General features: G+C 35.0%; 1 protein-coding gene across 1 annotated transcript in view; it reads left to right on the top strand.

The window, feature by feature from the left end:
• The window catches only part of LOC106667106 (zinc finger protein 287), a 144,436-nt gene that overhangs the window by 109,073 nt on the left and 8,306 nt on the right, over nucleotides 1-27,057 (top strand). Inside the window, exon 7 of the mRNA XM_014394810.2 lies at nucleotides 25,551-25,634. Within this exon, the coding sequence (XP_014250296.1) occupies nucleotides 25,551-25,634 (84 nt within the window). The remainder of the gene's footprint in view (nucleotides 1-25,550; nucleotides 25,635-27,057) is intronic.

The raw sequence follows: 27,057 nt of genomic DNA, 5'->3' as shown, positions 1-27,057 counted from the left end.
TTAGGTGCCTAGTTCGAACAACGTTGCAATTCAAAAGTGTGTCAGCTCTTGGAGCTATGAGTTCGGTTATTCTGGCATTATGGTGGGGTCCTTACATATAATTTCAGTCTCTCTAGAGATAATTATTATTTATGTTAAGTTTTCTTTGCTGTCCTTATTATCATTTTGGGGAAAGGGTATCAATATTAATTAGGACATACTCTCATCGCTTACACTCCATCTAGCTCGCTCTCTCTCTCTCTCTCTCTCTCTCTCTCTCTCTCTCTCTCTCTCTCTCTCTCTCTCTCTCTCTCTNCACATTCCGTTCCACTACTTTTGATAAAAGGCAATCAAACGCACTCTGAAACGGCGAGTGCAAATAAATGTTTTCGCCCTGTGAGACTTCTCGTCATTAATGAAAAAGTCATAACCGGATAACTTCGGGTGCATTCGGGTCACGATTAAATACCGAGAAAGGAGCCATAAACTTCGGATGGGCAGTAAAACCCTTTTACGGCCTCCATTGCTCTGTAAAAATAGTCTGAGCAATTATTTTGAACCGCCATTTTGTCCCGTCTGGAACAACTGGGTTCAATGGGGTTTTAACGACCCACCAGGTGACCAGAAGTCGAATAAATATAGTTGTAGTCGCCCACCTAGGTAAATTTATTTAAATATAAATAATCCCGACATGGTAAACTGGGGTAGAACATCAAAACGAGCCTTTGAAATTTCATGAGAAAAAGTCTACAATTTTTTTTTTAAAGCTACCAACAAAAATAGACTGACTGTCAAGAAAAGCCTCTTATAAATTTAAAGAACCCAGTGGTAATTAATAATTATCGCCTTCTCTAATTTTAACCTAACAGCCTGAAATTGCTATCACTTGGCCAGAAGGATGGAAAACAAATAAAAACTTTCTGAGCCTTGACCAACTTTATCGAAAATGGCGTCCAATTTAAGATCTCAACAATTATAGATCTAAGAAAGGAAAAATTGGCTATACTTGGTCAATAAACGTGTCTATTTTTGAATGCTGCATTATTAGTTTTTTCAATGCACTTATGCAAACATTTTTAAAACAATGAATACAAACAAATACATAGACATAAGAAAAAACCCTAATGGTAAAAAGACTGAACAAACCTTTTTTTTGCATGGATTAGTAAAACGCCTTTCTAGGCCTATGTTTAAAAGTAATTTTGGATCATCATGTTTTACCTGTAATGGTTTTGAATACAAAAGGGCCTAAACGATATTTCACCCTGGGGTTTAATTGTCTCTGTTTTATTGTTCGGGGATATCGATGACCGTTTCCACCTGCCCATTGTGGAAATTTCACGCTTCGTCCGACGGCGTTTTGGAAAAAAAAGGCGCAAAATTAATGGAGGCCGGCCTCTTTTTTCAGGTTCGAAGCCCTATAAAAATGTTTGCGCTCTTTATGGATATCGCCTCCGAAAGGAGTCTTAATCCATCTCGGCGTTTACAGCCTCTAATAACCAGGTGTTGATCCCGTTTCGAATAAACAACTCAGATTGCGACTTTTACAGTTCAATAAAGTCCACCGGGTCAACGGATTCGCCCTGGGGACGGAGGATTTTCGGGGCGTCAGACTGGTCAATCGGGGCTGGAATATATTATTTTTTGGAAGAAAGATACAAATCTAAGCTTTAAACCTTAAAATACGACAATTAAACCGTTAAACAGATATACGGGCTTTTAGCAAAGATTTTTATTATTAGTTAATAATATAAATATAATAATACTTAATATAAATTCGTTAATATTGAACAAACACTAAAACCATAAAAATGAAATAAAATCCATTCGATATAATCGATGTGAACAATGAGAAATAAAATGTTTACAACCAACTTTTTTTTACACAATTATATGTTTTTTCATGTTTATGTTAAAAATATGAGGAAAAACGCTTCGTTTATAGAAAACTAGCAGTCGCCCCTAGATGGCATATGAAATCTTGATTTCAGTAAAAAAATAAATTCAGTTTTTCCCCGTACTCTTCATATTTTTCATATTTCATATTATTACACATCTTAGCATATAAAGAACCAGACAATAAATAATATACGTAATATGCGTTTTACAATCGCTTCTTTTGAAAGTGGAAAAGACAGAAAAAGAAACTGCAGTCAGAAAAATAACCGAGTTCGAATGTTTATAGAATAGAATGGACGTAAACAGTAAAAATATATTCACATCATTAAATTCACTAATTTCGTGGTCCGCTTGACCAATTAATATATTACAATTAATTAAGGTTTTTAGTTGAGATAAAAAAGTCAATGGCACGAGCGGGATTCGAACCCATGATCTTCGGCTAGATACGCCGCTGCTCTACCACCCGAGCCATCGTGACCCCGATCCACTCGGACATCAACTTCCTATCGTGGGCTCGAATCCCGCTCGTGCCATTGACTTTTTTGTCTCAACTAAAAACCTTAATTAATTGTAATAAAATACATGTAATTTTAACGTGAAAAACTTCTTGTTACGCTCAGTTTTTCCACTGAGATATAATGAAAACTTTAAATTTTGTGTTTTAACAGCGTTTAACCCATTCAGGACAGTGAGCGTGATATTGCGTTGTCGTTCCCCCAGGAAAGCTACTGCGAGCGTGATATCCCGTTCTAGTCTCTTCACTTGTAACATAAAGTTGTTCAAAGATGCAGTGTGTGGCTTAAAGAGGTATACTAAAAGGTAACTTGATACTGCCATAATGACAAAACGTCATAAGGAATGCGTTAAAAAAATTGATCAATATCGGACCAGTACATTTTCAGATTACCTGTTACATACGAACCAACTTTCTCTCTTTATTATATTAGTACAGATGTAGATAATGAGAACAGATCAACCCTCGATTATGACAGGAGTAGATAATATCCAGTGGGTCTAACTTGGATTATACTTGATTCCTGATGGATTCCAAAGAAACCTAATTATATTTCCAGAGTAAAGTGGGTGTCGCTGACGAGGAGTCAAACCACTACAATATTTCTTTCATACAATTTTCAATTAAAAATCCATGGGCTACGCCAGGATTTGAACCCACGACAGCCTAGCTTGGCAAACACGTCATCGCGGTTTTCTTATATTAAGTAACTTTTAGAAATATATTATTTAAAAAAAATTTATCGAAAGCAAATGTAAAATTTTTAATGTAATTTAATTGAATTGTTAGGAAATAATTATTGTTTCAACTTTAGGGTTTTGGCTCACAATTATGTTGATTTCACGTTTTAAACCGTTTTCATTGAATTCACTAATTTTCGAGGTCCGCTTGACCAATCTTTCAATTAATTAAGGTTTTCAGTTGAGATATAAAAGTCAGAGGCACGAACGGGATTCGAACCCACGACCTTCGGCTAGATACGCCGCTGCTCTAGCCACTTGAGCTGTCCTGACTTCGATCCACTCGGACACTAACCTCCCATTTCAACCCCACCTTTTGAATTTTCCCTCCTTTTTGCCATTTTTCATGGCGATTCGTTGAATATTATTATCTTAAACAGGTAATTCATTGTGGAAATATACGAAAAAGACAAATTTTACAAATGTTCAGCTTAGCAAGAGAAAATAAAAACAAAAAGGATAATTGTATATAGAAGCAATATACTCGATAACAAAAATTATATATATTTTTAAATTTAATATAGTACTCGCTTCGGCGGTACATATACTAAAATTGGAACGAAATTTAATATATTTGCCAGAATAATTATTACAACAAAAAAAGTAACTAAAGGAATCAATCTCTCTTCAGCATGCATTAACGTATCGCATATCTTCCGTTAACCTTAAGCGTAAAATAAAAAAATTAAGAACTGTTATCAACAACAAATATAACAACAAAAAACGCACAACTAAAAGCCTTTGTTACTGCTCGGTTTATTGTTACAGCAAGCGAACAAATTGTATCTATAATAAAAGAAAAATAAATAAGAAGGATATCATTTTGTTGTAAATAGGATCGATAAAAATGATCATCAAACATTTCGTACTTAACGTGGAAAGAGTAGGAAGTTACATTATTGGTTGGTGGCTTATGGCTTATTAATTGTCGCTTCGGAATCAGGGATGTGGTCCAAGAATGACTTATTGCCAATTACGTCTTCTTTAGGGATCTCATTCATAAACAATGGTCAGTATGAAATATAATAATAATTGGTCTTGAAACAGTTTCCATTTTTCTTACTTAGGTGGTAGGTCAGTTGTAGTTGTTGAATTTATACATATAGGTACAGTATTAAAATCTTTTTCTTATTCTTTTTTGGGCAAGTCCACCTCTGAATAGTTAGTGTACTTATCCTTGATCCAAAAACATAAATATTGCACAGTTAATCGATCATTAAGTTAGATTATTAAGACAACAATTTATTCTGGTTGAATTTTTTATGATCCTTTCTGAACTGAAAAGCATTAAAAGTATGCAACACACATGACATATCGAAAAAGTATGAATCATCAGGACAAATAAATTTTCGGGTGATATAAAAAAGCAATAAATTATAAGAAATTTTTTTTTTAAAACTTGTCGCACATTTGTGTCCGTCCATATTTAATTCAAAATTTGTCGTGTTTAGATTTTTTTGTTAATTTAATTACAGTACTATAAACTAATAGAAAGATAATAAAACTAAATATTATGATAAAGTTGGACAAGTATTACAAATCTTTGATCGTTTTCTACTTAGCCAGGAAACATTAATTACTATATTTTTACGTAAAAACAATAGATTGGAAAACCTTTTTTTATCTAATACCTATCACATATTTTGAATCAAAGAATCTTGTAGTTTAGTTAATGTATATTCAACTAAGTTACTTGACATAAAAAAATCCAATGTTATATCAAATGATTATTTGGAGGTCGTGAGATACGGTTGGTGTGACGTACGTTTTAGGAAAACATTTTCTTTATCGTACCAACGTTTCGACCTTTATTGAGATCATCATCAGGGCTCAAAGTGCTTGTTTTCCGTGTAGATGCGTCATTCTTGTCTGTCTTGTTGAGAGTGCCAGTGATGTATTGATGTTTTACGTCTATATACCTTGGATTTTGAAGGGTGGGGAAGGAAAGAATCAACAAGTAACAACTAAACACCATACGTTATATCAAAATACGACCAATAAGTATATTGTGTCATATTAAGATTTTATATTGGTAGAGATTTTTAATGGATTTTATTGCATTTGGATATAAAAATATTTTCACGCAATGTTATACGTCGTATGTCATCTAGCAATAAAATGAAACATTAGAAATAGCAAAGAAAATTTAATTTGCTCAAATGAACGTTACAAAAGTTTTTTTAAATGAAATTAAAACTATTTTGTAAAAGATCTTCGCCATTGTTCGTTCAGAAGAATCGCTGGAACCGCTTTACTGTTCTGAGGAGCAACCAATGTGCTCGTGATGTCTGAACCGAGCTCCTGCCCAGCTCTGAGCTCCTGGCCACTCGTTACGACGGCAATATTGTTCATGGCGTTCATTCATAAATATTTTAATTTATTTGCTAATATTTATTTTAATTAATTAATTAATTATTTTATCGATAAATATTTATCAAAAACAAAGGAATTTTGCTTAAATATTCTTTCTTGTAAGGCTTCTTTTTATTTACATTTCTCGTAAATAGATGCGTACCTGTTTGTCGTATTCCTGTTTTCCTTAAATTTTCAATTGTTTAGAAAAAAGTATATTTTCAACTAATCAAATTATGAGTTTCCTCTTGCTGTTTGTGGAATCATGAACTGTCTGAAGATGGCAAGAAGGTGAAACAAATTCTGACAGAACAAAAACGGAAAGGATGGTAACGAAAATGATCGAAAAATAAAATGTATTGAACAATCAACAAAAAGAAACATAAATAAACGATACGGCACGGTTTCAGTCAGTCATGGCATGAATTCATGAATACATAACTGTACATCGTGTTCGGCTAGTCGTGTTACAAACTTTACCAGTAGATTCTACATTCACAATGGAACCACAAAGTCCTAATAAACTATAGTCCGAATCTCCACGGTTTCGGAGTAATTCCACTTTTTCTGATTTTTTAAGATTTCACAATTGCTTCAAATAAAAAATGATAACTCCAAAACTGAAAGGTTTTGGACAAATCCGTTGATTCCATTGAAAACCGGGTTAAATTTACAATTAGATGTAATCAATACTAAACTTGTAAACGTTCGTGCAATAAGCGTTTCAGTTGCCAGACAATGGAAATTTTTTTTTCAAAGTTGAAAAACTTACTATGGTAATTTTAAACTACTATTTCCAAGCCTAGAGACCAGCAAATTTCAGAAAATGTACTCCATTTAATATCCTTTTTAGTGGTGTAACTTTTTGTGTAAGCTTTTTCAAAGGTGAAAAAATTGATGAAGGAAGGGAAAAAAACCGTGGTTGAGGGATTGGTAAGATGCAAAGATTAATAATAATAAAAAATAAAAAAAATTAAGGAAATTTTTAATGAATTTATTAAACTTTTTTTTAAATTTTGATTCGAAATGATCTCCACCCATTGCATAGGTAAATACAATCAGATATATTCTGATCTTTATATTCTGATAAAAAATCTTCTCTGATAAAAATCTTTAAGAGATCTTCATTTGAAAAAGTGGCTTTAGTGTTAACAAGATATCACATAGATAACAGAAAACGTTTTGAATCTTAAAACTCTTTTATTCCGGAGAATAATAATACAATAATACAATAATCCTTTAATCAAAGTTGCAGTCGTGTTGGTAAGTAAGTACACACTTGCACTATTTCGGTTTTGAACACAAATTTAAAAAAATTTAATAAATTCATTCAAAATTTCAAAAAACAGCAGTGTGTGAAGAATATTTGGAATCAAAATTAAAAGATGTTTAATAAATTCATTCAAAATTTCCTTAAGTTCTTTCATTAATTTTTTTTATTTTCCACCGTACCACGGTTTTTTCCTTTTCTTCATCAATGAAAAAAGTACGTAATTAAAAAAAGCAATTACACCACTAAAAAGATATTAAATGGAGTACGTTTTCTGAAATTTTCTGGTTTCTAGGTTTAGAAATTGTACTGTAGAATCACCACAGTATGTTTTTCAACTTTGAAAAAAACTTTTTTTTTTCAAAGTTCTCGCTACTAAACGCTTTAGTACTTATTTCAAGAACGTTTACAAGTTTAATATTGATCACATCTTATCGGAAATTTAACGTAATTTTCATTGGTATCAACGGATTTGTCCAAAACCATTTAGATTTGGAGTTATCATTGTTTATTTGAAGCAAGGTCGTAAAATCTTAAAAAATCAGAAAAAATGGAATAACTCCGAAACTGCTGAGATTCGGACCATAGTTAATTAGGACTTTTTGGTTCCATGTAGAATCTACTTTCAAAATTTTTAACAAGAGTAGCCGAGCACCCTGTCACATAACGAAATATGCATACATACATATACATATATAATAAACGAACGAAAAAATACATCTTAAAAATCTCTCTGAAAAGAAATGAATGAATTAGTTTAATTAATTATACTTTCAATCTATGGTCTTGGTTAGTATAATTAATTAAAACAATTAATACTGTAAATTTTGAGAGCTATTGTATATGCATATAACTGATTAATATAAATGATTTACAGTGTATAGCGGTGACAAAATGAAAAAAGTGTGAAAATATATCCCTTCGTTGCTTTTCTTAAATTTTCTTAAAAATTAAATTTTTGGACCGGATAGAGCCATAAAGTGAGAAGTGTCTTCTTTAGCTTTCAGAACAGGAGGGAGCTTGTAGGGTTTGAAGTTCAGGATTGGTAGCCCCACTTTAGTTTTATTAACTATCTAAAGCTTAGTCCACACTAGGGTCAAAATTGTGCGACTCTGTTGGGAACAGCCCCGATTCAATGTTGCGAGTCTGTCTGGGGGCTGTTCCGCAACATAAGACACACTGCAGAGGCAGTTCCCTAGAAAATGTCTCAGGAGTTAGGCCTCGCGGGTGTTTTTCTATCATTATTATTATTAAGTAAAAATGGAAATTTAAAAAAAATGAAAAAAGATGATGGGTCAGACAATTGTTAGTAACAATAATGATAAATCTCGCGATCTTTAGGCCATATTAATGCTCGAAGATGGAATGGGATTTGTCAACGTTTTAAGGATGACACCTAAAAATTTTGAAAATCTTTTGCAGATGTTTGCACCGAAAGTCTATAAAGAAAACACAAAGTGTACAAATTCAATTCCTCTACTGTGAAACTCGCAATCACACCCCGCCTGTCCACGGAACTTGCGACTATACTTGCAATGTTGCGTAACATAGTATCACTGAATCTTGTATCACGTAGACCCGCAATACACCCTTGCAAGGGGACGTGTTGCGCTGGGTATCCTTTCAATCAGGAGTGTGGAGATGCAGTCCCACAACAATGACGCACTATTTTGAGTCCAAGTGCGGACTACGCTTAAGAGAACTTATTTTCTAACTTTCCGTTCTTTGTATAATGATGGGAATTCGCAACAATATCCTTTTCTTAGGATTTTCTTAGGGAATACTTTACACCTGTTAGCAAGGAATCAAGAATGATTTTGATTTTTTCGGAGGTAATAAAATCGAAACTGGAGTCAAGAATATCATCATGATGTTTTTGTGCTAAATGTCCTTACGGTCTTCCATGCTGAAGCCTGTAGGATGGTTAACTTATTATCGGACCATATATGGTCTGAAATGAGGTTTGAGAGTCTAAGCAATCAAAACAAAGATTGGATCGAACTCAATTTAATAAAATAATATAATTATATTTTTTATAATAATATAATCTGAGAAAATGAATGATGAAGTACAGATAATTGTTGAATGTTGAGACTGTACACCTGGGTCGAAGAGAAATCAAAATACACTGATTTGTAAAGCTTTCAGTTTATCATCTAACCTTCATATCCTAAACATTAATAACATTACATTAGATTCAGATTTATACCACAGTTAATTTTATAACATTATTATCTTAAAAAATACAATTTACACCCACCTATGTTATTTTATTTTTAAGGACATTTTCTGTGGTATGACATGTAGGACAGCCAAGTGCTGGATTATTTTACAATTTGTTTAACTAAAGCCTTATTATCTAAAACAATAATAAAATTACTGAAAATATTTCATATTTCTTTGGCTTATATAACAAATAAATACAAGATGGTTAGACTTTAACACATTACTGAGAGTTAACTGGTGGGTATATTGCTTGATTGAATGCTTGGGTTAGACTTTCTTGGTTCGTTTTAAAATTCAGTATTCCAGTACTGAAAATACTGCTTAACCCCGAAATATCTTATTTTACGTTACATGTTTTCCTTTCCTGTATATGCAGGAAATAACGTCTCTACTTTCTGACTTTCCTATCACATTTTTAATTTGTTGGAAGTCGAAGTCGTGATTGTTGTCAAAGTGGTGCTTAGAAAAACTGTGCCAAGTCTTGGATCTTTACAATATACTTTGTGTTGGCATACCATGACTTTTAATCTTTGTTTGGTCTGACCAATGTATTTAATATAATTTACTGAAGTCGTGAGGAACGGTCAAGAATGAAGTAGTTTAGAAAAATACCTTTTTTTATTTTTTTTGCGCAAGTTTCGACCTTTATTCGGGTCATCTTCAGGGCATCTTCTTTGGTGCTTTTCTTGTGGTTTCATATTAGCTTTGTGTGAAAATGTTGTAGTTGTCAAGTCTGGACAACACTTTTACACAAAACCAATATGACACCACAAGAATAGCAAAACACTTCATGTTCTGAACATGACCCGAATAAAGGTCGAAACTTGCGCAAAAAAAATAAAAAAGGTATTTTGATAAACTTCGACATGATGCCAACTGTATTCCCATCAGTCAGTGTTTACGCCTTACTTTTCAAACCAAGTATCTTCGAAAAGACAATTTGCCGAGTTTAATTAAAATTCGGCCCGGGGAAAGTCATATTAATTACTACGCAAGTTACAGCCCCGAGGTAGAACTGAACAAAGGACATCCGGTTCTAAATTGGTCTTGTGTGTGTTGCTCAAATCTTTAATTAAATTTTTAAATATAAATAAATTATTTATCACAACAAATATGTTTAGTTTATACTTTAAAAACAAGCAGTAATTTTTAGTCAATCCGCAACGAATCGTTTTATGTTTATACAATGACAGTAGACTCTAATTATCCGTGCTTTCACTCATCCGCGGATCCCCCTCGAATATTTTTGACTTATGATTAAATTTTTCTATAAATAAAATAGATTCTATAAATAAATAAATTTTATTTTTTGGTCCCTAATAATTTTTTCTCCTTTGATTAGTTGTCGTGCATAGATTCATAGCTCTTAATGTATGTTCTTCTTCGTGGAATAAACTTTATGCTTGATACCGTACATGTATGTTCTTTAAAAAAAGCCCATGAAAGTGCATAAGTTTATTCAAAACATTGAAGATAGGCACATGTGGTACAGAAAGTGTCTTCTAATGAGTGTGCGGATATAAAAAAAATGTTCTGAACAATTTGAGGTATTCACTTTATTTTATTATTTTTTATTATTTTCCGCGATTCTCGTTATCCACAGTGATGCTTAGACCGTATCTCCCTCGGATAAAGTTAGTCTCCTTTACGAAATTCTGGTAGCGTCGGCTGATTTACATCGGCTGAAGAACTCGTTCTCGGTTCTCAAAAATTCGTGGGATAAATCATTTTTGACGCGTATTTTTACAAAGGAAGTTATTACAACGGGTAAACCAGTTGCCTGATTAACTGTTAGCAGTTGTTTGCGTTCAATAAATTTAACTCATTTTTAAAAAAAATATATTAGAGAAAGTGGTGAAGTTCGAACAGGCATTTAAATATTCAGTATATAGATAGTACGTCTAAGGATGTTAAGTCTTGTTTGATGATGATACCCGTGCACTAAACACAAATTTTAACCAATTAATCTTTGTGTAAGGTATTGGTTGAAATGAAAAAGTTAGTGTCACCAGTGGGATTCGATCCCACGACGTTAGGCTAAATACGCCGCTGCTCTACCACTTGAGCTACCGTGACTTCGATCCACTCGGACACCAACTTCCCATCTCAACCTACCTTTCGAATTTTCCCTTCTCTCCGTGGCCATTTCATTTGACGTCGAAAATCTCATACTGATTACACGACATTTGAAAAATGGTAAAAAGAAAGGAAAATTCGAAAAGTGGGAAGTTGGTGTCCGAGGGGATCGAAGTCGCAATAGCTCAAGTGGTTAGAGCAACGGCGTTTTTAACCGAAGGTAGTGGGTTCGAATCACGCTCGTGACACTGACGTTTTTATCTCCTAACACCAAGACCTTACATAGAAAGATTAATTAATTGATTGAAAGAAGTAACTTGGTCAATTGACCACGAAAACGTAAATGGTTTAGTAATAATTTTCATATTTACTATTTATTAATAATTATTTACTAAATTATTTTCAAAAAACCTATATATTTACTAATTATTTATGATTAATAAAAAATATAACAAACAAAAAAAAACCGTGAGGTAGCAAATGACCAATCTGTCCTTGATCAAACCATTATTGAAAGTATTTTTACGATAAAAAAGATTAACCATCGAGAGAAATGTATCCACAACGGTATGCTAAAAAAATCACTAATATGAAGAAAAATTTTTCCTTAAGTGTAAAAAATTCCCTATTGGTCAAATCGAAAAATTTTCTTCTTAGTAACGTTGAGCGATACGAAATATCTGTATCTTTTTATCTAAGGTTTTTGGTTCGTGGTCGTGGGTTCGAATCCCGCTCGTGACACTAACTTTTTCATTTCAACCAAAACGTTACATAATGATTAATTAATTGAAAGAAGTTACTTGGTCAATCGGACTACGAAATATAATGGATTTAACAAATTTTAACGCTAGTTCTAACGTCCATCCGGTTTACCCAATGGTCCAGCAAAAGTAGAAAAATTTCACGCCCTTCGCCGATTTTAATTGATCAGAAAAGAAAACCACTATTAACCAAAATTTCTATTGAATTAACAAGACTCGACTCTTCCGCCTGCTAATTGGTACCAGGAGACTCGATGATATCAGCAAATTTAGCGATCAGCTATTTTACAACATCCTGGAATTCGCTTCCTTTCCGAGTCTCACTTTCCTAACGTTTAAATCAAGCCAAATCAGTCTTATAAATAGAAAGTGCATCGGTTTTCTTTTATATATTTACTGATGTGTTTCTCGTTTTCTATGTGGGGGTGATTAAGAATTATAAAAATCCTTTCCTCCACTGCGCCCTAAATAGATCTATTGTTGAACCCCAATAACTTATATCCATGCCTTGAAAAGTCGACTTTTTCCTTATCCTTCCTACAAGATTAAGCACATTCCTAGCCACTTCGCTCATCCCTTTTGGTGTTAGAATTGCCTAATTAAAGTGGCTGTACCTGTATAAATGCTTCACATTTACAAATATGTGCTGATGTCTCTGATTCTTCCTGACTCTTCTTCAGCATGTTTCTGTCTCCTGCCCACTCTCTTTAGAGTTAAGAGGACAGTAGACGGTATAGAGGCCTATAATTTTTCTCAAAGCCTGCCTGCTGAGAGAGAAATCCATTCATTCTGAATTAGCAAAATAATAACAATAATTACATAAATCATTAGTTCGTTTTACTTGGTTAATTATAAACAATTAGCCAATAAATCATCATCTCAATCTGATCACTTTGTTTTGTTAAGATTGTTATGCCCAACGGCAAACGTTTATTACTCATATTTATCAATAATAATAATAACTCTTGCTCGTCAGTCGCTAGGTATCACTAAGAGAGTCTGAACAGCTAGAGGACTATAATTCTTCAAATTCTGCCTGCCGAAAAAGAGTTCGCCATTTTTGAGAGATTTATAAATCTTTTAGTTTAACCTTTTGTTTTTGCCCAGTGCTTGGTTTTTCTTTCTGAAACCATTTTTCGAGTTTCTTAAGCACACGTTTCGGTACACCTAGTGTTAGTTCTGGTACCATTGGTGAGAAGGTTGCCCCTTATTTAGCTAGTTGCTCAGCCTGTTCATTCCCTTCTATACCTTCATGTCCAAAGACCTCTTTAAGGTAATCTTGTTCTGATTTCCCAGTCATTAGGCAATTTAGGCCCTCTCAGCAAGATTGGAGTTGAAAGCCTCCAAAAAAAAAAGTGCCTCGCTGTCTGAAAGTAAATCTGTGCTCCTTTCATATTCTTCTTTATTAACTCCTATGCACGAAGTTGAATTGCATGGACATCAGCCTGGAAAATTGTTGAAGCTAATCCAAAGGCCTTTGCAAGGGTATAGTTGGGCCCTTTTATTCCTACACTTACTTTTCCATCTTTGACCCATTAGTGTACTCCCTGAATCTTGAGGCCACTTGGCAGGACGTGATTTAATTCGTCGTGGTCGTCAAATCAACGTGACCTTTTCACAAGATCCATTTGTTTGTTAAGAATCAAAAAATTAATGAATATTTGAAACAGGAATAAGTTTGCATTTGCAAAGCCGATTTTTTAAAAATCAATCCTTTGAATCGTATCGTCTATGCACCCTTGTGCATTGTGCACGCAATTTGGTATTTAAAAAAATGTATTTATAAATTAGCAGAGGTAAAAATGTACCAATATGTTAGCGGAGGTAATGTGGTGGATAAATAATATCCGTTGTTGATCCGAGGGACGGTTCTAAAAGCGAAGTCCATTACTCTCTATGATGGTAAAAAGGAAAAGGTGGCCTGTGAGAAGTGATAGTGTTTATCGGTAGATCCCAGGCCTCTTTGTGTTCTATGTTAATGAAGGGCTCAAGAAGCAATTAAGAGTTAATCCCGGGTCGCATTACGCATTCACCTCACATGGTCCGGTCTCTCTCTCGCACGGGGGCCACACCCTAAAAAGACGTTCGGAGGAGGCTACCTTATGTTTTATGCTATGCCCCTCTCCAACCGCTAATCTTATTTATGAGGCTACTGGAATTATGTACAAGCGGGCGCCCTGTTTCTCTCCCTTACTATATTACCGCCTTTACAATACTTTCGATTTATACGCGATCGCTTTTAACGCGAGGAGGCCGAATGCACTCGTTACGGATTACCCGACGGTACTATTTATCTCTCTTCCCACGTCTGGGATTTATAAGGGAAAAACTAGGGCCGTTCATCGGCCCATCAAGTAATACAACTCTAATGAGAGGCTGGATTATAATGGATAAATTCCCTTGATATCGGTAGCAGGACGCTAAATCAAAACATTCCATGCGCTGACTAATAAATTCATAAATAATTAAGGGTAACCACGTCGTAATTTAACGACCCACAACTGATGTTTCATTTATAATATATTTTGTAATTATCCTTTTAGAAACGAAAAAAATTCGAAAATTTATGTGAGCGAGGTTAAAATAAACGCTAATAACAACGCGATTAGGGATTTCGAAATGAATATAGGGAAAACAAAAACATCAATCGTGGGAAACCCGTTGTCTATAAATATATTCTCACGAATAGATTGCAACATTAATTTTTATCATTTACAACATCAAGAGATCAAGATTATGCTTTTCGGTAATATAGATACGGTCATAAAACAACTGTTTTGGTACATATACAGGGTGTTTCTCAACTCATGGCATTAACTTTACCAACTTCTACGCCTCAATTGGAAGAAAAAACACCGTATAAACTATGGTCCAGTCTTCGATCGGTTGGCTGTTATTTCGATTTTTGTAATTTTTCAGCACATATCGATTTTTTTCAAAAAAATCCTTTATAGCCCAAAGACTATCCATTACTTTAAAAAAAACTACTCTTCCTATTGGAAAGAGGAATATGTTTCCTTTTTAGACGTCATTGGCACGAAGGAAAATTGTAAAGATTATACCTGTGTAAACCGTCAAAACATCAGTTTTTAAAATTTTTGAAGAATTTCAAATTTTAATATCACTATTCAACCCTGTGCAGGAAAATGTAAAACCTCACAGAATTGTGTGGTGTTTAGTGGCCGTTAGTTAGTGATTATTTGGAGATCGTGAGATGGGTCTGGCGTGACGGAGATTTTAGAAAAACATTTTCTTTATCGTGACAACGTTTCGATCTTTATTGAGATCATCTTCAGGGTCTGGGATTTATAACATTGTATAAATTTTACCAATACATGTAGGTGTTATTTATACTTTATACTTAATTTATACAATGCTAGAAACTTTAGACTCAAACATTTATACTCACTCAGTGTTTATTTTCTGTATATTTGTATTTTTTGTGTGCACAGAAAACAAACACTTTGAGTGAATACAAATACTTGAAGGTGCTGAGGGAGGTTATTGTTAAAGAATGTTCACAACTATTTGAACTTTGACGAAAGGAAAGTGCATGGCACTGCTTCAGTGAAGATGAGAAACAAACCTTTATTTTAGACTGGTCTTGAAACGTTTCGAGGAAATTTTTGGAAAAAAGAAGGAGGGATGCTGGATGATGGGACAAGAAGTTTCTAGTGGCGACGTGAATCTTGAGATATTGCAACTGTAATTCTAAAAAATGTTAAATCATTAGTCAATCTGAAATCCTTTAGTGATTATTAAGTGCAATTGCACCATAATCAATATTTAAGTTAAGTGAGGTTTCTGTGCATGATTTCTATTCATTGAACTTTTGTGTCCAGTTTTGCGATTACCTCGATCATATTTTTAAAACCCGAAAATATTCAAAAATGAAACCATCTGCCAGAAAACGCCATCCTCGATGGAGTACCGCGAGCCGCTAAAAGATCGCATTTAAATTAAACGCTTGCAATGAGAAATGACAGTAGGAAGGGGAACCAGGCTGAAAAGAGAATAATTGAGGATCCCCTTATTCGGATATACAGAGGGACGCCGGGAATGTAAATTGTCCTTGGTGAGATAGTGAAGTACGTACCAGTGGGATAAGACAACGCTACTGTATTGTCTGACACAGGGATAAGTGGGCCTAGTCGGGTTTTTTTCTGTTTTTCAAAGAGAGAAAACGGCTTCTGGATAATGAAGTGATTTCCTCTGTCCTGGCATGGAGAAGATCTTAGCATACGCAGACACACTCACTTGGCATTTTACGACCCGATACGCCCCCGGCATGACCGACACAAGGGACATTTCGGCCTTATGTCAAATTCGGGTTGTTATTTACATTTCCACCTGTTCCATACTTAATAAAATCCAACGGTAGAAAACATTAAAAAATTTAAATATTAGCCAAAACCCAACATAACGCCAGTTGTATATGATGTATATGGAAAAACATTGTGCATTACAACATTTGGTACCTGTTCGTACTCGTCGTATTTGATCAACCTGATCCGTAATTTCTCTATATATGCCTCTTTTATTCCCGAAGTAACAAAAAAGCGTTCTTTAATCACTTCATAAAGTAAATAAGCCGATAAATTCTACAATTTATTTTAAATTTTGTTTTAATCAATTAATTATTTAAAAGTTATACGTGAAGATTTGAAGAAATATTGAATAATCAGAACATTTACTGAAACTCAATAAAGCAATATGCACTCAAAGATAAAAAAAAAAGATATTCGTATTTGGTTCTTTATTTCAAACTATATGTATTTTTACAACAAACTTATTTTTAAGAAAACCAAATTAAACGAGATCAGAAATTCATGTGTTTTAATAAAAATTATGATGGTTTGAAAGAAAATTCACCAAAACCGCGGAAAATCATTTAGTCATTTAGGTTACCCGATTACAATTTACCTGGTTTTGCTCTGTATAACGCGTATTACCTCCTCTGGCCTAGCAGAAAGCCTTTAGTCTTCTAGCATCGAGTATATCTAACCCGTCATCTAATCTACTATGTCTAACCCGTCTCTTTTTAATGTCTGATAAGTGTTTTATGGGATTCATGACAGAAGAACGTGCTGGCCAATTCATCGTGGTAATCCTGCATCCTACATGTAATGGGAGACAACTCGAGATACATGAGGTCGTATCATGCATTAACACAAAATGTTCTCCAATAAATGTAACTACTGGAATTTTCCGGAAGAACGTCCTCAATGTACCTTAGTATAGTAAAAGATCCATTCTATATGATAACCAGTTCGGTTCGGGCATGGATCCCATACAATAACTGACACTCTTTGAAAAGGCACGAATGGCACAAGAAGGATAACGTTCCTTGTCGTTTAATTGCCAAAAACCAATCGGGCACCTCTCTGTTCTCATTGTTTAAGTATCAAACAGAGATGCAAATTTGGGAATAGTCGCTTTTCTTCTCGATGTATATCCACTTTCCAAGAAGTAGAGTTCTTCCTTCTGAAACCTGTTTTAGCGTTCATCCTTACATTACGGACCGTTTGGACTCGACTACCTTTCAATGAAGCCTTTATGACGATTCCGCAGTGCGGTAAAACATTAAACCGATCGACTTCACGTCGTACAACGGCGGTCTTCTCTTCGACTTCCCGTGGCCCTAAACCGCTGTAGACCATCGGGATGGTAGAGCACGGCATACCCAGGACATTGGCTCTGTAACGGACGTTGCTTAAGCCATGCTTTTAAGGAAAAAATAATTTTTCATTCACATTTAATGTTTCAATAAACAAAAATTTAAAATCTAACTAACTCACTTGACAAGTTGGCTCTGAAATGGATGGAATTACCTAATTTTCCTTATTTTTAATCTAAAGAGTGTAAAAGAATTAGAAACACTCCGTAAAGGTAAACAACAAGTTATTAAAGTAGTGTTTACGTTATTAATCTTTATACCTAGTAATCATGGAACATAAACAAATACAATAGTCCTGTTTTTAGGCCTTTGAGTATGTATTTATCACCTGAAAAAAATTACCTACGTGTCAATAGTTATTGATTCGTGAAAAATATCCACATCAATCATTCCGATCCGTTTAAACTCTCTATATTTTGGTAATGAATTTAATTCGGCCTTTGGTTTTCTCATTTGTTATCATGGACAACAATTTTAAGTCACTTAACACTCCATTCAGGTTGTGAGAAGTGGTCTTCCCCCCTCAATGAATTTAATTAATTAATCTCGATTAAAAGCAATACTTACAAAATTTAAGAATCGTCGGACAATTGACACCTGCCTCAAGCTAAACATTACAAATATACAGTAGTGATCTGGGAAGATTTTTTTTTTTATTTGGCCTTAGAGTCTGTGTATTGAATCAGGTTATGAACGGTCTTTTACATCTAATAATTATAGTATTTGTATGCATTTAATATAAACAAATAACTATACGAATAAATTAATTAGTATATAGTAATATAGTAATAAATACATGTAATAAATAACTATTTGGAGATCGTGAGATGCGGTCTGGTGTGATGTAGGTTTAGAAAAACATTTTCTTTGTTGCGCCAACGTTTCGATCTTTATTGAGATCATCTTCAGGGCCTGGGTTTTATAAACGTTGTTTAAATTCAACAAATACATGTACGTTGTGAAAAAAATGAATTTATACAATGATAGAAATTTGAGACTCAAACAAAGTATATGTACTACTAACTCAAAGTGTTTATTTTCTGTGTATTTGTATTTTTTGTGTGCACAGAAAACAAACACTTTGATTGAGTCTATAAATTTTTGCATTGTGTAAATTCATTTTTTCACATCCTACATGTATTTGTTTAATTTAATCAATGGTTATAAATTCCAGACCTTGAAGATGATGTCAATAAAGATCGAAACGTTCGCATGATAAAGAAAATGTTTCAAAAAAAAAAAAACCTACATCACACCAGACCTCATCTCATGATCTCCACTAAACACCACATAATAAATAACATTTTAAATAAATAAATTACAAATAAATAAATATATGTAAAAATTTATAGTAAATAGTATCATATTGTGATGTTATAGTCGCTTATTAGTTTACATATAATTTGTATGATTACTGTTGTACTTTCCCTAAAATTTATTGCTCTGGTTGTTAGGTCTATGCCATTTTTTACAACCACTGCAAATAATTTTCCCTTACCTATCACGGTTTTGGGGCAGGCTTATAGCTCATGGTCTGCGACTGCAATGGTGAGACTGTCGCCGAGGCATAATGGCAATTATGACCTAATAATGTTAGGTGTTTCCTTGATAGGATTTTGTTTTTAAACCACGTCTGTAGTCTGGTATTGGGTTAGACTGACGTACAGTGCCTTCCCTCAGATCTACTCATGCTTTGATAGAGTTGTTCTTCTATTGTAAAGGCGGCTACAGACATGCGGTATTTGCCGAATCCCGACTAGCGGGGATGGACGCTCGGCTATTCGCCAAATAACAACATCCGGTGCTCAGCTTGCTCGGCTTTTTGTCGGTTTTCTTGCAGCTTCAAAGGGCACGAATATTCGTGAAGTATCGCACTCAAACCATCCAGACATTCGGGAATCAACATAACTGTACATACCTTTAACTAACTGTCAACTGTTATCAAAATCAACAGTAAGCGTAGGCTTCTATTTAATACTATTTATTTTTCATTAATAAACGGTTGCTGACTAGTATAGATGTTTTAATTTACAGAATAACAATTGTTTTTCTTATTAGGAATGGATTGACCCAATGCAACAGTTTTGGAGTTCGTCGTTATTTACGAAACAGAACCAATAATTTGTAAAGCTTATCTTACACATCATAATTTTTTTATAAATAAAGCAATAATTAAAAACATCAAAAATATAATATATGTTTACTATTTATACTACAATTATGTAGTTTGTAGCCACTGCGCAAAATAGTAACCGCAGTTGCAGCAATGACAGTTTCCTTGTTTTTCATCATGATTTGTAGTAAGTTGAGGACACCCATGGCATTGGGAAAATACGTATTCCCTGTTTCCGCAACACTAGGTTATACAAAACCCGCATGTGTGTATACGTAGGCACGCTTTTTCGCGGATGCCAAGACGAGCATCTACAGACTTGGCAAATATTCTGCGGCAATCGGCGAATGCCCGCATGTCTGGAGCCGCCTTAAGACGACAAGTAACTCACAATATTCGCAGTAGTTATGCAAGCGTAATGATCCCAAACTCGAGTGGGTTCATCGATCTTTACTAGTTTATCAACCCTGTTTTATATTTGTTGCCACTGTGTCCTTTGTCCCACTTCAAACATACATTCTTCCCTCCATTTTTGAGGTGCATAAGCAGTGTCTTGATATTTAAGATAGTGCGGGGCCTTTTGGAATATTTTGGTTTCCAAGGCAGATAGAACACTTAGACTGTCTGATCTTATTATGGAATAATTTGTTTCAGTATTTCTAGGATTGCGATCGTTACGTTCCAAAAAGATAGATGCAATGTTTGATAGTATGTTTTGCTGTGTAACAGCTTGTCTGGTATCTATAAACGCAGCTCCCACCCCTTCCTCAGATTTGGAGCCATCCGTATATATAAGTTAGATTCGTTGGACAAACCCCGCGTTCCCATGACAGCTTTATTCGGGTTTTCCGGTGAGATCATTTCGGCCGGTAATGATTTCAGGGACATATCTTATTATTTTCCAGGGTATGGTATTTTGAGGGGATTGGATTATCTTTCTCCCGATGTGAGCGCTGTGAGTTTCATGCGTAGTCGGACGAGTAGCGGGATTAACTCGTTAATCTCTATATACTTCTTCGTATATGGTTGAAGAATTGATATATTGCCGGAAGATAATACGATTCAATGGATATCTCAATAATATAATTGCAATTTAATCAAACTAATTAACTTCTTAAAATTGACTTTGCGATTAGACACTAAATCTAGAGTATAGCTTAATGAGTTTATTATGTTGGGTTTATTACCATTCTATGGTGAGAGGTATATAAAATTAACAATTCTGGCTTGATTATCTAACGTAGGTATCTTAATTGTAATTGTTTGTTTTTTCTTCGCACAATAGAGACATTTTCAATTTTCAGCAAGTAAACAGCATTAATTGACATATTTTGAGTAAAGTAGACTCAAGTATGATAATTCGAAACAATTATTTAATAATGTCCAGACTCTTTTTGTACAAAATACTACTTTTTGACGATATAGGATCTGAGGTTTCACACAAGATTACATTCTCTTGGCGCATTGAATTTTTTAAAACACGCATGCTGGTTGTGTTTTTTTTTTCTTGCATATATATAAATGAAACGCATCTTGGGAGCAACTTGTGTGGGAACTTCATTTAATTGCATAGTCAAGGTGAAATGAAAGAAAGTAAAGAGCTTTCTGGGGATTGATTAACGCGGGAAAATAAATAAAAAAGTACAAACATTTTTGACTGAATGCAGTGAAAGTACTGTTCAGACAAATAAACGTTTTATCGGGAGCCGAGTCGACAGAAACATTGGGGATCAAAATAAAATTATTGAAATATTTCCTGTTTCGTCTACCGGAGCGGGCAGAACGAGTTTTTCGAGTTGGGAGTGGACGAGCCCAGTTTCGGACTTGTTAATAACGTGATCTACCGTTACGCAGTCGGGTTTTTCGAAAAAGAGATCCGCCTCGGTTTCACCGGAGTCGAGCAATTAAACGAGATTTGTCTCGGGGTAAGAGCGAGCGGTTCGGCAGTGTAATGACGGGTTGTTGAGAGAGCATGAATGGGGATGAGGCCATGTGATGAATGAGGACAGGGCCGAGTACTGGCACTCCATGAGTGATGACCGCCCTGATAGATTAGCCTCGCCGGATCGCATTATCTCCCTATCAAATGGAAGGGGGATGTGCCGCTTCTAATAACTACACGCTTTCACGCTCTGTTCACTGGACATCATCAAAGAGAAAAACTAACATCCCTCTGTAGTTGTGAATTACTTCTTTAATTAAGTCAGATTTTAAGTACTACCAAAGAAACATACAGCCCAGGTGAGAGGGTCGAAAAATAGATCCGCTTAGATTGTGCAAACGCGTTCCCTCTGAAAACGGTGAAATGATGATACGCGTCTGACAGATCAAAAAAAATCGAAAATGACCTAACTAGTTCATCAAATCGCAGATCTCGGTGTTTTCTCAATTTTTCCTTTGCATCTATTTTAAACATGCAGTGTAACGATTAATCATTTCTTACGATCTCTCGTCATGGATGCACGCCTTGAACGTTAGGACGTATTTCTTACCTCTTACCATTTTCTGACCGCTGAAATTGAGACGCGCAGGCACAAGGAGACCACGATGCAACCGACACTCCTCCGCGGTAGAATGTTCGGGATATTTAACAAGACCGTATAATAAATAGCTCTGAGGCAAAGAAAAGCACACTATAAAATATATAAAAGGTACAAAAGCTCTAAAATATCTCTTACAAGGTGCAGTTTAAATAAACCACGACGTTTACAGTGTACACGCAATTTACAATATTTTACGGCTACCGCTACTAATATGCTACATCTAAACGTAATAATTTTCATGTTTTTTAAAATAAGTATATGTCTCGCTTTTGTGAGAAAGAGCCAGAACGATTGTGCAAACAAGGATGGATTGTTAAGTAGAACTGGTCTTCAGTATCAATCAGTGAATATATGCGTTCTGCCTCATTCCGGTCCTGACCTTTCACCACTTCTACCTTACGCAGATGATCCTTTTCAACAGTACGGCCGAGACTTTTGACTCTGGCTCCATTGTTTAGTATTTTAATTAGCCCACATTTAAATGTCATCGATTTTCCCCTCTGGCGATGTTCTCTTAGGAAGGACTCATTTAAGTGGCAAGCGCCAGCCATTGTTCCTTTTTATAATTAACACTAACAAAATCGGGCAAGGTCGAGCGGCTTTTAAATTTCCCAAATAGTATCCCCCCTGTGAAATATTGTACGATCAAAAGATGATTTTAGTTTTTATGTGGCTGTGTTATGTCCCATTTTGTGAGTGATTAACGGCCTCAATATTCTGTCCAACATCTTGACATTTCGAGATATCTCGGATATTTTAAATGGAAGAAACTGGGTTGAACATAACAGCTCTATAATTATGGCCTCGTTTTACCGATAAATAATATCTGACATCCCAGTTTATCTTGAATGATGTCGGTTGATCCAATAATTAATCTTAATCCCACTTACTGCATATGTTAGTTTTCAACTGGAACGATTAATATGTATATAATTTTTTTTTCAAACAGCATGTTGCTAGTCGATCACATGCATAGTGTACGCAGTAACATGGACAATCTATAATTAATTTTACTGAACTGACATAAAGAGTCATAAAGTTTGTCACAATAGCATAATTCAAATTTTCTGGGGTGATTTGTACCAATTTTGGAAATGAACTTTCTACCTTGATGACAGAACGAGGAAGTGAACTCTCTCAATTGCTCGCCCTCTCTCTTGTCTCTCATTCTCTCTCCATCTCTCTCTCATTTAATTCACCCTGACACACTCTCCCTTTCTTTCTCTCCTCTTTCTGTCAACCTGACTCATTCACTCACCCTGTTACTCAAACATTCCTCCTTTTTTTCTCTCACTAATTCATTAATTCTCTCTCTCTTACTCTCTCTCTCCCCCCTCTCTCTCTCTCTGGTTCTCTATCCATCTGTCCATATATCTACCTCTATCTCAGTCTCGCTGAATCTCTCCCTTTCTCTTTCACTCACCCCGTCATTCATTCATTCACTCGTTCTCTCTCTCTCTCTCTCTCTCTCTCTCTCTCTCTCTCTCTCTCTCTCTCTCTCTCTGTTCTCTATCCATCTGTCCATATATCTACCTCTATCTCAGTCTCGCTGAATCTGTCCATATATCTACCTCTATCTCAGTCTCGCTGAATCTCACTCGTTCTCTCTCTCTCTCTCTCTCTCTCTCTCTCTCTCTCTCTCTCTCTCCCTCTCTCTCTCTCAATCTCTCTTTGGTTCTCTATCCATCTATCTATATATCTACCTCAATCTCAGTCTCGCTAAATCTCTCCCTTTCTCTTTCACTCACTAATTCATACACTCACCCAGTCATTCATTCACTCTTTGTTTCTGTCACTAATGCATGCATTCATTCACTCGCTCCCTCCCTCCCACTCTCATTCTTTCTCTCTCTCACACTCTCTCTCTTTCTACCTATCTATCTATCTCTATATTTATTTATCTATCTACCTATATTCTATTACTCTATCTCGTTTACCGTCTGCTTTTCCGTTTTGTTCAGTAATTCATGCTCTCACCCCCGTCATTCATTCATTCACTCGTTCTCTCTATCTCTCTCTCTCTCTCTCTCTCTCTGGTTCTCTATCCATCTATCTATATATCTACCTCTATCTCAGTCTCGCTGAATCTCTCCCTTTCTCTTTCACTCACCTAGTCATTCATTCATTCACTCTTTGTTTTTGTCACTAATGCATGCATTCATTCACTCCCCCCTCTCTATCTCTTTCTCCCCCCTCTCTGTCAATCTATCTATAAATCAATCTATCTATCTACCTATTTATCTATGTATCTTTCTTTCCCTCTAAATTTATTAGTAAATGTCATTAAAAAAATTTGTGGTCGACATTTATAGAGCAAGGAGATTGTCTTCAACTTATACTTATACTAATCTATCTATATGACTGAACAAGGGAAATCCTTCATATGAACCGGGCACCTAGGCCATTTGATCAGTTTATTCTAATAAATACAAATAATAAAATACGGGCATGTGGCACTCCGGCACCAACACTTTATATCGCTTTATGTACAGGCGGTATGGTTATTTACGAGTCAATCGTGTGATCGTCAAACATCTCAAATTCATATATTTCTCAGAGTTTATAATGTCTTTGTCTCCTCAATATGAATAGTTTCCATTTTAAAAGTAATTCTTCATTTTGTACAGCTGCGCTAAATGATCGAGTCGCAAGCGCGCACGCAGTTCTCTTCTATTGGGTACGCCTTGCGCAAGCGTTGTTAGATTTTCGAGGTGAATTACCTAAAAAGTAAGGTTATTTAAGTCTGGAACTATATAATTTGTATGTCAGATTTCAAACTTTATTTTGTAATATTTTCTTTTTTATAAATCAGTTGAAGTACTGAAGTAAAGTTGAGCTAAGTCCGTAGATGGTGTAATCGCGTTAATACGATCCAGTCAGTAACACTAAAAAGACCTTCTCAACTTGTTCCATTTGCGTCCGCTCCATTTTACATTCGATGGAATCGGACGCGAAAAAAGTCCCTAAGAGCCGAGGTGCATATGCGTAATTGTTCGCCGGTTCCAAATCGGGAAGAAATGGGATTCATAATCAAGATTTCGCCGTTAGCCCCGGAGATTCCAGGGATTCCGAGCAATTGCTTGTGGAGATATGATATAATCCGGCCGTGCTACCCTCTGGAATCCCGGGAGATATTCCGGAAGGGAAATGAAAACCGTCACGTGGATGAAACGGATAACGGCTAAGGACAATGGGCTATCTGATGGCATATCCCACAGAGACAATTTTTTCCGGCCTTTCGGGCAAACATTAGATCCCATCTCCGCTTTGGATACCCGAAGATTGTACGATACGCATGATAAATATATTGTTCTATGCTTGCCTCTTAATTTTTTTAAATTTATTAATTTACATGATAACTCGACCTGTTCTAAATTATTTCGTTTTTATTTTCCAGGTGATAAACCGCACGGGTGTGATCTCTGTCATAAAAAATTCGCCCTCGCCTGTAACCTCCGAGCACACATGAAAACACACGAAGGTAACTACAATTATCTTTTTTTCTTGGTAGTGTCGGTCGATCGACGTTTTTACGTTTCACCCATAATCGTTTCGACTTCACGCCATCTTCAGTAAAAACTGCATGGAACAGTTCAAAACAGATCAATCCTTTACAAGATTGGGAGAAGCCAAAACGATTATGGTGATACGTGACAATTCAGCGAGATCACATTACTTAAAAATCATTCTAATGGATAATTTCATTGCAATTTTATTGCTAAATATGACAATTGTTTAAACATATTATATAATATATAACAAACAGCTCAGTTGAACTGATAAATAGTAGAAGCTTGGGCGTTTCCGATCATTTTGACCTGCCTATTGTTTCGGTATGTCAGAATGTCAAATGCCTTTCTACTTCTCGTCATCTTCAGTGATCTGTCATAAAACTATCAAACGGATAAGCAAAACTCAAGTAAGCAAGCAAGCATATGCCTCAGTAAGATGGCGAAAAGCCGAATGGAAACGGTTCATTACCTCGCGGACCCTATAAGGAAATTTCAAATTCCTAAATAATACTTCAACAATCAAATATTTCTTATAAATCGTTTTAAAATATACAATCAGGAAACATCTAAATAAATAAACTATAATTCTATCTTACGGATACCAATATTTACTTATACATGGTGATCCCCGTAGGACAAAGTTCGTCAGGTGCTTCTATTGTATACTTCAAATGCAAGAAAAAAGTTCATATGAACCATTGTTCGATTCTCAACCTTTTTGCAGGTATTCAACAATTTGCGTTTTGTAAGCTATCAATGGCTTTCGCCATAAATTTACTCGCTTTTGAATTGTCCATTTTTGGGAAAATAAAAAAAATTGAAAAAAGCGTTAAATTTCCTCTAAGAAGGCAGCCTTCTAGAACTTTTTCAGTTTTGGTAAAAAAAACACTCATCTTTCAAAAACTGCTAAATTTAAAATTTGTAAAAAAACTAAATTTGCAATCTAATCATGGTAGAGCTTGGCCAATTTGGTGACAACTTTTTCATTTAATAAGCTTTCGAGCGGTAACAAAAATTTAGAAATTTTATTCTAAATGGGGAAAAAAGTGTCAGCATCAAAGCATAAACAACATACCTACACCAAAGAGGCCAAAAAAGAACAATACAGAAGTTGTAAAACCCATCATTTACTCCTAAAATGCACATAAAAAAATTCACCTCCTTTTACATTCCTTTTCAATGTTTTTCCCCAAAAATATATAGTTGAAAAAAACATAAAATTTGATATCTGCTGAGTTGGATATCTGCTTTTTTGCAAATGTGCAGATTGTGCTGCTGAACTTTTTTGTTGTATTTGATATATAAAAGCACATGAAGAATTTCGCCTAAGGGTAGCGAATCACGCTGTATACGATGTATAAATAATTATGAAAGGAACAATGAAATGATATT

The sequence above is a fragment of the Cimex lectularius genome, unplaced genomic scaffold (assembly GCF_000648675.2).
Source record: "Cimex lectularius strain Harlan isolate CLEC.00 unplaced genomic scaffold, Clec_2.1 scaffold379, whole genome shotgun sequence".
Classification (NCBI taxonomy): Eukaryota; Metazoa; Arthropoda; class Insecta; order Hemiptera; family Cimicidae; genus Cimex; species Cimex lectularius.
This window is presented reverse-complemented; position numbering and strand designations above follow the sequence as displayed.